The 12,375-nt window shown below is 41.0% G+C and overlaps 1 protein-coding gene across 1 annotated transcript; it reads right to left on the bottom strand.

Annotated features, from left to right (window-relative positions):
- Positions 1-580: 580 nt before the first annotated feature.
- LOC308313125 (uncharacterized protein) lies at positions 581-12,340 on the bottom strand. The gene is made up of 6 exons (XM_080760046.1): positions 12,151-12,340; positions 6,302-6,392; positions 4,834-4,944; positions 4,062-4,118; positions 2,895-3,083; positions 581-2,239 (listed from the first exon to the last, which is right to left on the bottom strand). Coding segments are annotated over exons 1-6 (558 nt in total). The 5' UTR covers positions 12,153-12,340; the 3' UTR covers positions 581-2,131.
- Positions 12,341-12,375: the final 35 nt, after the last annotated feature.

Raw genomic sequence — 12,375 nt, 5'->3', positions numbered from 1 at the left:
GTCCATGTTGTCCGTTTTCCACGGGAAATGTTTGGGGGGGGGGGGGGGGGGGTAAACGTAAATTTAACGTCGAACGAGCACCACCACTGCAGAGATAGCGTGTCCTTGATATTATCGACGTCGTTCGTGTTTATATTATAACGTTATGCTGGACTATATATTTTTTTTTAAATGGTAATAAAGCAGTTTATGCCCCCTATTTGCTATGGTAGTGGTACAGTCCTGCGCTCAGCTGATTCCAAGGGAAACCCCTACGTGACAGCAATATTCCATCTAACTGCTGCCTGCCAGGCCAGCCTGCCTGGAACACTTGTGTCACTGGGAAATATTATCATTTTAGGGCAGGGAATTATTTTTCTTTCACTCGTAAAATATTGGTGACAATGGAGAAAGTTGTCTGAAACGGAATTTAGACCCTACTTAGAAACTAGAAGACCAAAACATCTTGAGGCTCGTAAATAATTAGATTTATTATGGGGCGGTGGCAGCAGTGCCGTTTGTTTGGTTTGGCCCTATGTCATATTATTCTTGTCGGGTAGAAAGGTGCATAGAAAGATGCATTACAATATCACAGTTATAGCAACAACCTGACAAGCATTTATTTGCTTAATATATATCATTATTTTATACATACAAAATATGACAACACACATCATGAATATACAATAATACATAATATATCAATGTGTCATTATTTTTGTTATATGCAAATTAGGCCTACATTGTTTACTCGTAGTCATAGGATGCTGAAGACTAAAGGCTCTCCAACTCGTATTCCAATTCCACTACAAGTAAAATATGACCTAATTTGATTGTTCATATAGCCAACTTGCCAAGCAATACAATTTAAAAAGCTAACATTTACAGTCACTGAATAGCTGTCATATTGACGTAATCTCTCAAGACAGATCCAGATATTTATTTTTCTTCTTTTTTTGGGATGTATTGTAGTATTGTAGTCATTTTGAGTGATTTAAATACACAAACCATTATTCCCCAGTAGAGGGTCATACTGGAAATATAGACTTACTTGAGATTTAAAACCTTAAGACATACCTTTATAACATTGCGTTTAATTAGCTCATACCATTATCCTTGTTTATGTTTATCTATAATGTTTTTCCTAAATGTTTTCTTTATTTTTCTTCTTTGTTTTCCATCTCCTTTAATGTTTTTATATTTGTAAACTGTGAAGCACATTGAGTTGCACTTGCTGTATGAAATGTGCTATACAAATAAAGTTTTAATTGATTGATTGAAAGAATATCCAGGGCCCTGTAAGTAATTGGCGCTTCCTTATCCCCCTAGTTAGTAGCCTACAAGCCCAACGCTATATCCTACAAGCCCACATGGCACATTGTGGGCCTCTAGATCTGCTGTTTTTTCTCAATGTTATTTTCCCCAAAAATATTTGCATATTATGATAACTAGAACCAGGATGCTAGGGTTTATTTGGTTAAGCCTTTGTTGTACCACAAATAGTTTAAATAGCCAATTGTGAGTTTGTAGATCTGCTATTTCTTTTGCTATTTTTGAACCAAAATAAAATATGATTTCCCAAAATAGGGACACGCCAGGGTTCATGTGGTTAAAATGAACCACAACGATCACCGCGGGGAGGTGTGTTAATTTGGGTCTGTTGTTGTGGGTCCATCCATCCATCTTCAACCGCTTATCCGTAGTCGGGTCGCGGGGGCAACAGCTCCACCAGAGTCCTTGAGGGAGTTACAGCTAAATGATAGTTAGGAACCAAATAGACCCTTATGGGTCTGAAACACTGAGAGTGTACATACTATGGGTATACCAATTTCCCTGTACATTTGTACACTCTCAGAGTTAAATTATTTGATTTTGCAATATACAGTGGGGTCCCAGAGATAGAAATGGGGAACGGTAGCCTAATTCAGGTCAAACTGGGGTCCTTGAAATGAAAAATGGCTGAAAATCACTGCTAGAGCCATAAAAATCTTCTCTTATGGGGGTCCCTGGCATATATTTTCAAATGGGGGTCCGTGGGCTAATGAGTGTCAATTTGGGAGTCCTTGACATGGAAAAGTTTGGGAGAGTGCTCCAGACTTCCCTCTCCAGAGTTGTTGTTGTGTGTGTGTTGAACTATCACTGTGTTCCATTATCAGTTTTGTCTGAGTGCTTTGAGAGCGGAGACAGAAACGAGGGAGTGCAGGACAGCAGCCAGTATGTCATAGAACAGCAGTAGCACTGCTACACACCAGACCATGGTCTGCAGGAGAGAAGGAATGACATGTATTCACAATGATGAAAATGACATTTACAGTAGAATTAGTATAGAACAGTGGTTCGCAATTTTCTAATTTCTAACGCGTCGCGAGTATATGCCCCTTTATTTATTTTTAGTTTCCTACATTTTGTTTAGAAGAAAAACATAAAAATGTTTCATGAATTCAATGAGTATTCAAAGGAGTCCTGAATTTAAAAAACAATCTATAATTCCATACGTTATTGAAAATAAGTGATTAAGAAGTAGTGAAAATATCTGTTCTAACTTAAGCTCACAGCTTGCATGCTATTTTCACTAGCTTGAGTCTTTCTCTTTTGGGTCTCAAGCTAAAAGGTTTGGGAACCAGTGATGTATAGGCTACTGTATATTTAATAGGCCTATATAAGAAGGCATGACACAGTCATTTATACTTCATTGCACACTGGTGTCACACACTAAAAACTGCTGATCTACAAGCTCGTAATGTTGCAACATATTTTGAGATAGGGGTCAGTGGCCAAATAGTAAATACAGAACATTCTGGAGGTCCTTGACATGAAAAAGGTTGAGCACCAATGACACAGAAAACTGTTAGAATTCAGGAGCCTTTTTTGTAATTGACAGTCCAAAATGGGTTAATATGAACATAAACACTGACCTGCATAACCTGCATGGGACATTTTAAATGTCCCAAATGTGTGTGATAGTGATAGTCAGAAATGTCGAGTTGAGAACGACCTTCACAGTTCTCTGGCAGCTCAATGGAACTGATCGAATAAGAGTAGAGACATAAGGCCACCAGCGCCCCCAGCAGGCCAGCCATGTTAACGACAGCACATCCCCGAAGCTGAGGGAATAACAGACACAGTAGATTGATACATGGCCTTATTAGCCTACATGACATTGTGGAATGCTATTCATAGTTCGAAAAAGGCAAATTTCTGATAGCAATTAGACATGCAAAACATCAAACATTCATTCATTAATTTGTCAAACTCGCACCTCAACATGAACACAGAGACTATAGACATTTATCGATAAGGAATGGAAAAGTAGTTAAATCCCTCTTTCTCTTCTTTTCTTCTTAAAATGACTAAATACAACGCATCAAGTACCGATACAATAGAATATTTGCATTGCAAAACGGTTCGATACGATGTAAAGTCAAACAATGCGATATGTTGCTGTTTGCACATTGATATACAGATCATTCAAGTGTATCGTTAAGCCTCTACTGTAGGGCTATTCAACTGGTGGCCAAATGCGGCCCACGGAGCGCCCCAATAACAGGAAAAAAAGAGAGAAAGTTACAGTTATGATGTGTGCGATATATAAAGTTAGAGATTATCATAATGACAGTAATCCTAAATTATATTCTATCATATTCAAGGTCTTTTGGAGAGAAATTAGACAGAGTGTGAGAGTGAGTGTGTGTGTGTGTGTGTGTGTGTGTGTGTGTGTGTGTGTGTGTGTGTGTGTGTGTGTGTGTGTGTGTGTGTGTGTGTGTGTGTGTGAGTGTGTGTGTGTGTGTGTGTGTGTGCGCATTTTCAGCTAGTGCTCGTTGACGCTCGTTCTGTCAAATAGGTCTATTCATAGGTATAGCATATATCACCATGTGCTCATACTGTGCACAAATGTATTAGCCTACATAAATCTTTGTGTTTGAACACAAAATGCATTTTGTAGAATCCAAAAAAATGTCGCGCTTCGCTCGCACGCTTGTGCGGCCCTCCACACACAATCATTCTACAGTTGTGGCCCCCGACCTAATCTAGTTGAATACCCCTGCTCTACTGGCTGCAGGTTTGGTTATACATGGACCTACCAGCTGTCTGCTGGGGGACTTTTCACTGGCCATGGTGAATGCTCCTGCCGCCACAATCTGCAACAGAAAATAGTTATTTTTGATTGAATACTTCATCAATGACAGAGAACATGGCATATGATATCCTTCCCATTGGGCACAAGTTGTGCTTTAATGTTTTGTATTATAATATTTTTTTATAGAAATTATAGCCTATGTGTAGGTTACAAAACATTATGTATACAAAACATACTATAGCTCTAAGTCATAGTGTGAACTTATAGATCAGCTAATTTAGTGCATGACATCTGCACGTAAAGCTCAATATAACTCGGAGTAAAAAAGTGGTTAACCCATTCAGGGCGGGAAACCCTTTTGGTGTTTTAAGCATTATGTTAAACTTTAGCTATTGAAAAATAGCAGATCTACAAGCTCATAGATCGGGTGCACCGAGTGCATGTAGCTTGTAGGTCTGCTATTTTTGAGAAATCGTGAAAATGTGGCGCAAATCTTTGAATATATTCTTTCAGAGCGAACGTTTTTAACTGATATCTTTGCTTCTGGGGGGGTCCCTGGAACAACATATTTTCAGATGCGGGGATCAGCGGCCAATTACATATATTTTGGGGGTCCTTGGCATGAAAATGTTTGAGCACCACTGACACAGAAACATAGGGTTTTTCAGAAAACGGCCACAATTTGGAAGGCATTTGTAGAATCGTCCTCAGGTCTAAAGTGGTTTATAATGCAAGAAAGAAAGACAGAATGGAAAGGAAAGCTATAGAAGACATACAAGAGGTCCTACAACTAGTGGCAGTTGGAAGAGTTTGGGTAAACTGGTCTCCAGGTAGTAGAGAGCAGCTGTCATCAGGAGCTGAAACAATCCCAACAGGATGGTCACCACCTACACGCACGCGCGCGCACACACACACACACACACACACACACACACACACACACACACACACACACACACACACACACACACACACACACACACACACACACACACACACACACACACACACACACACACACACACACACACACACACACACACACACACACACACACACACACACACACACACACACACACACACACACACACACACACACACACACACACACACAGATCTAAACATCGGGATTGGCAAAGAACTTTTAAGCAATTGAGATATTTTGTGTTTTACAGATACTACAAAACATTTGTTTACGTATGTATACATTTCAATAAAATTCATAATAATCACACGCGTGTAAATCATCCATTCATTATTGTCAATGGGAATTTTACAATTTTATTTTGTGTAGGACAAAAATAGCCGATTTGCTCGTCTACATTCATTGTCAATGGGAATGTAATGTTTGCAATGAATCCACGCAGGCAGATTCATGTAAAAAGGTAATGATCAATAATTGGTCATTGGTCTCCACCTTGTGGCCGCAGCTTAGAATTACGCCTCAAGAAACATGGGCAGAGCACAGCTCAATTTGCCTGTCTCTACACTGTATTCTAAATAAAGCATAAAATGCCAAGAAAAACTACAAAAGAGACACATGCAAACTGCAAAGCCAGTCTGAGGTATAGAAGTGATTCTCAACCTGTGCTGATTAGTGATTAGACAGAGTTTTGTCAGAGCAGCAGCATTATTGGTTTAGCAATGGAACAAAAAAAGAAAAATCATGGAATAAATTAACTGTACATAGCTGAATAGGATGGGGCAGGTCTACACTACTGTATTTATAATAATGTATTCATTATTATTTAAGGTGGTACTTGGAGAGAGATATTTTTTGGTATAAAAAGGTTGAAAACCACTGCTATATTACATGTACATTCTGTCACTTCAGTTTAAAGGACAGGAGTGATGATGGTTAATCTGAATGCACAGCAGTAGCATCCATCCAGTGACCGCAAGAGGTTCAGTTACAATTACAAATGTATTTAGAAATATTTGTTTCACTTACATCTCATCTGTTTACAAGAAAGAATAATAATCCCTAGATTTTTTACGGTGACTGACTGGCTGGCTGGCTGGCTGGCTGACTGGCTCATAGTAGCCGGCCTAGATATAATAATAAAAATCACACCCGTGTGAAGTGAGTGGTGCAACTCGGTGTGGGGGTCCCCGGGGGGGTCCCCGAAACTTCCAGACCCACAGGAACACGCCCAGCTGGGTGCCGGCCCGATTCCGGCGAGCTGCCCCGCGTCCGAAACGGTATAGAAATGACAGCTATAGTACTGTATATTGAACTCACCGCGACAGCCTCAGGGTCAAACAAGGGGAAGAAACGATGTAATCTGGGTCCAACCACTGGCTCTGGCTCCGGCCCTGCCGACGACATGTCCCTGGAAAAACAAACATCATAACGTAGCATAGTATAGTACTGTTATTGTATACTGTAGCATAAAGCATCATGGAATAGTATAGTGTTATGGTATGAATATAGTAGAGTAGGCTATAGTATATTATATATTGTGTAGTGTAGTGTAGTGTAGTGTACTGGTATAGTATAGTATAGTATAGTAGGCTATAGTATAGTATAGTATAGCCTCAGTGGATCTCAATGTTGGGTCCAAGGGCCCTCAGGGGTCCTTGAAGGGGTTCCAGTTTAAACACATAACTTTTTTTATTGTGTGGCTATCTAAAAATAGCTTACCTACAAGCTCACGAGTCACGACGCATTGCGATGTGAGATTGTAGATTGGCTATTGAGTATACCCCAATAAGGTCACAATATGTTTTCAAATGGGGTCAGTGGCAGAATACAGCGGCAGGGGGTCCTTGACCTTAAAATGAAAATGTTTGAGAACAACAACTGTATAGCCTAATAGTATATAGACAATAGCATAATGTTGTAGTATGGACAAGTGTATTTATTTCTATAGCACCTTTAAAAACAACAGCAGTTTTGACCCAAAGTGCTTTGCAAAGAAGACCAAGAACAACACATTGGCCGCAGTCCATGTACAAAACAATAATAAAGCCTATAATCATGAACAGAAAAGCACATAAAACAACAACAAACAATATGACCTCAAACTGTGTTAAAGGCAAGAGGGGGAAAAAAAGGTGGGTCTTTAGATTGGATTTACAATTATCGATGGTGGGGCTCGCGTCTTTGTGTAAATACAAGCCCTGGACATGATGTACTGTACAAGCACAGCCCCTACACATGACACTAGTACTATACGTTAGCCTGGGTTCCAGCCTGATTCGCTGTGAACGCAGTGAATCAGGCTGGAATCCGCATGCAGGCTAACTATATGTCCCAGGAACTTACTCCCAATTCAACCCTTGTTATTGTTTTTATGATATTTGTTGGCTTTGTGCCTTTATTGATAACTTTACAGTAGTTTGACAGGAAAGGGGGGAGAGATGGGGGGAAGACACGCAGCAAAGGTCGTCAGGCCCGGGACTCTGACCTGACCTGCGACACGCTGTCAGGCTGGATTACCAGCCTAGGTGCCTGGACCGCTCGGCCGGCCCAGGCCCCAATTCAACCCTTGATGCCGGGTGCCAAGCAGGTCGGTCACTGGGTTCCATTCTTTGGTATGACCCGGCCGGGGATCGAACCCTGGCCTCCCAATCTCAGGGCGGACATGTGGGAAGGGAGAATATTCCAAAGTTGAGGTGCAGCTATACGGAGAAGGACCCGGACGGTCACCTTTGGTTTTGAGGTGTGTTAGGGACTACTGACAGGAGTTTAGGAGTGGAAGATGTAGTCTAACCTTGGAGCAGGAAGCTAGACCGCTGAGAGCTTTAAAAAAAAATCACACCCATTAGTGAGGGGCATCATGACGTAATATGTCGATTTGCTCAGACACATATGACGTAAATATTCTCCTTTCATTGTCAATGGCAAATGTGACACGAGTTAGGACAAGAGCTATAACAAAGAGTAAACATTTCATTTATTTTTTTATTTCTTACTGGTAACCAATGCAGTTGGTCCATAACAGTATAACCTAATGTTATACTGTATTCAGTGCAACTGTAAGGTACAGCGTTCTGTAATGTCATGCAATATACTAGTAACCAGGCTAATATACTAGTGCACCAGAGTGTTCCCATGCATGCGAAGGGAGGGTTTAGAAAGCAGCCGTGATGTTAAAAGGCTATAGAATAGATCATCATGTGCACAATGATGATGATGCAACTGCAGGGCAGCAGCATTGAAACAGACACATGAACAGAGAGAGGGATGAGAAGAGAGAGACAGTAAGAAACAACAGCCAAGCAGCCTGCCAAACCAAACCACACAACATACACAACACCACACTACACAGCACACTACACAACATACACAACACCACACTACAGAAACATACACAACACCACACTACACAACATACACAACACCACACTACACAGCACACCACACAAAACACAACATACACAACACCACACTACACAGCACACTACACAACATACACAACACCACACTACACAACATACACAACACCACACTACACAGCACACTACACAACATACACAACACACACAACACCACACTACACAGCACACTACACAACATACACAACACCACACAACATACACAACACCACACTACACAGCACACTACACAACATACACAACACCGCACTACACAGCACACTACACAAAACTTAACATACACAACACCACACTACACAGCACACTACACAAAACTTAACATACACAACACCGCACTACACAGCACACTACACAACACACAACATGCACAACACCACACTACACAAAACTTAACATACACAACACCACACTACACAAAACTTAACATACACAACACCACACTACACAGCACACTACACAAAACTTAACAGAGCAACGGTGGGACAGCAGGAAGCCACATGAAACTAAGTGGTGCGTCTACGTGCGTGTGTGAGTGCATGCGTGAGTGCATGCGTGTGTGCGTGTGCGCGCGCGTGTGTGTGTGTGTGTGTGTGTGTGTGTGTGTACGTGTGTACGTGTGTATGTGTGTGTGTCTGTGATCTAGATTCTACAGTGTAGATATGCTGTTGTCGGTGTGTGATCGACACAAACGCAAGGCATATAAAGATTAAGATGAATCAAGGAAAGGCCTAAGATTAAGAGAGAAACAGAGATTGTGAAACAGAGTGGGGGGGGGGGGGTACGCATGCATGAGAGAGAGAGAGAGAGAGAGAGAGAGAGAGAGAGAGAGAGAGAGAGAGAGGGGGGAAGAGAGAGCATTACTGTACTTCATGAAAAACACATGTCCGAATCCCCCCGAGGAAACAATGGAATGCAGCTGGATGGGAAACAGATGTGCGGAGGAAGAGAGACAGGGCCAAAGGAGGAGGAGGAGCAGGACCAACCGCTGGACGGTGAAATCGATAAATGATGTGCATGTGAGGAAGTGGATACTAGAAGCTTTTATTCCCTGGATATTGTAAATCATGCAGGGAGGTTTATTAGTCATATAGGATAAACTTTAAAAAAAGATGTTGGGACTAGTGGACAAGAGATCCAGTATAAGTCATTTTACAATATCGGTTGCATGCTGAAAATAGCATTGTGAGCTTGTAGATCAGCTAATTTCAGCAAATGTAAAATCAGTCATTAAGACAGCATCAAGACCCGCCAAAACACATTTTAGTCAACTAAATAAACTGTAGATTTAGACTAAAATCTTATGATATTTAGTCGACTAAAACTAACACTAAATCATTCCAGGTGACAAAAATTTAACTAAATGAAAACGATTCAAAACTAAAATCGAATTTTGCTGCAAAGCACGTTGGAAAGTGAGTCATGACTCGTGATTAGCCTGTTGGCTGTTGGCTATATTTGTCAAAGACAGTTTGTGTAGCCTTAGTGGGAAAACTAGAGAGAAACCAAGTATAGGTTCACTAGAGGGTTTTAGTGTGTCAGTCCGAACTCCAAAATGAGTTGTGAAATGTTTTGTCAGGCTCTCAGACAAACAACAGCTTCAATAGGGAGAATTGTGTTATTTGACCATAGTGGTCAGTGGTTTGGTTTCTGGATCAGGGCCCACTTGAAAATCTCGAAAGTGTTTGCTTTTGAGAAATACTGTACATACACGAGGTGACGAGGTCCTATAACAACCTTCTGACAACTTAACAACAACAACAACAGTTAAGTTGTCAGACTGGTGGCCAGCATGCATTTTTTAAGAGCATGGAACTAACATTGTATAGGCCTGCCATATGTACTGGAAAAATATATTTTTTAAAACAATGTTTTATCATATAGGAAAACTATTTGTTTGGGTTTGTCTAACCCATGTTACGCTTATAGCTGTGATTGGACCATCGCAGTTTGGGGAGGGACTTAGCTATAGGTCAATTATAATGGGGTCCCATGCACTTGCAATGCAATACCAGTCGCCCCAGCCCCACATGTTGAGAATCACTGATCACTGTTGGTAGGAGTGCAAGGCCAGGGTGACAGCTCCAGCAGGGGTCGCCATTCTTCAGTACTTGAATATGGAATGACCTGTAGCCTACTAGGCCTAGTAGCTACTATTTTGATTGATTGATTGAAATATGTATTAACAGTACATTTCAAGCACAACTCAATACAAAGACATTACACTTGTTTACAAGAGGGTCCACCTTGTTCAATTCATCAAAAACATTTAGAGACGTACAAATAGACACTTCTATATAGCCAGGAATTCATCATAAAGGAGGTAAAAGGGAAAAGAAACATATACAGTGAGGGGAAAGGGGGGGGGGGGATTCAGATTTTACGGGGGGCAGTTTAGAATTGCAGCTGTCCGTCGGTGCCCTTTGAGAGCGGTTTTGACTGCTATAGTGGACAAATCTGTACACTCTTACGTAAGGGTCCATTTGGTTCCTATAGTATACTAACTATGGACAATTCAGCTGGGGATAGAAAGTGAGGACGCCAAAACGAGTGATTGGCCGGAATGTGATGATGTACGATGATAAGAGCGCCCCTCATTTCCATGAGTGTGATAAAAAACCCTTTTTTTATGATGTTAGATTTAGACTTATGTTTTCCAATGAGGGGGAAATATATACATAATTTCTGAGGGGCACTATAGCCTGTCCAGCTTTGAGGGTTTACAAACATTGAAGACAAAGTGAATTCAGTTTGAGGGTAAAACAAACAATGTGTAAACACAAACATTTGAAGACAAAAGTGAGAACGCAAATTGTGATGGTCCAGAATGAGATGATGTCATGCTATGCATGATGACGTCTGACGTGTGATGATATAAGAGCGCCCCTCACTTCACACGGGTGTGATTATTTTATTATTATTACATTTAAGGCCTAAAATGGCATGCTACAAATTGCTATACAAAACCTGATAGTCAGTCATTTTGGGGATAAGAAGTTGAAGGTCTGAAAAAACCTATAGCCATTACTTAATCATGCATTATATAGCCTATACGTTAAGTTTGCATTATTCTTTCCAACACTTTTCCAAAGCCTTCATTATTCCTCATCTTTTTTTTTTTACATTTTGGAAACAACAACACAATTTAAAGTGAGACACAAGGTTTAGGTGCCCACTAGAGTGGACCTATCAGACAGTAACTTATCACTATCACATCTGACTGCAGAGTGCAGGAGTGGTTAATTGGATATGGACTCAACAATTACCTATGGTTGACAATTAAGTAGCCTAGGCTAGCCACGGTAGCCAGCCTGTATTACTAGTATTAAGCTTATGCACAATATAACGGGATGACAACTTTCATGCTCCCTCCTCACACGGAAGACCCGAGTTCGAATATCGAGTATAGGGCAGGCTATATAGCCTATAGGCTATAATATAGATTGCCTAAAAGTTACAGATTGCAGGTTTAAGATTGAATAGTTCACACGCCATCCGCAATCCATCCAAAGGTGATAGCGAAGAAGCTCTACCCCCCTTTCTAGCTCTTTCTCTATAGGCCTACCTCAAGATAACCAATAGCCTTATGTCATGAGTGCTGCCTATAGCTCTGGTCCATGGCTAGGTGCTGCCAGTATTTCAACAAATGAATAAAGATTTGCATTTATAACCGTTTCGATTAATCTACATGTAGGCTACATCGAAACATACTAAGATTAGGCGATACCATCTTGAAACAAATCTGGTACTTACATGGAGAAGGACAAAAGTTTTAAAAATGATGCAGAAATCTTTTGGTGCAAACAACAGGGTGTCTCCAATATCCTTCACACATCAAAGTGATCAAGTACTCCTCCGTGCGTGAGATCAACTTTGCTGTAATATCCCGTAAAAAGCAAAGGGACGAGGACTTGGAGGGAGGACCGTCCAACGGGTGGGTTTGGTTTTCATCCCCTGGCGCGACGCCGAGCGCACTGT

This window comes from Protomyctophum bolini (assembly GCF_963924005.1).
Source record: "Protomyctophum bolini genome assembly, chromosome: 3".
In the NCBI taxonomy this organism is placed as follows: Eukaryota; Metazoa; Chordata; class Actinopteri; order Myctophiformes; family Myctophidae; genus Protomyctophum; species Protomyctophum bolini.
Note: the sequence above shows the minus strand (reverse complement) of the source record. Positions and strands in the feature narration are given on the sequence as shown.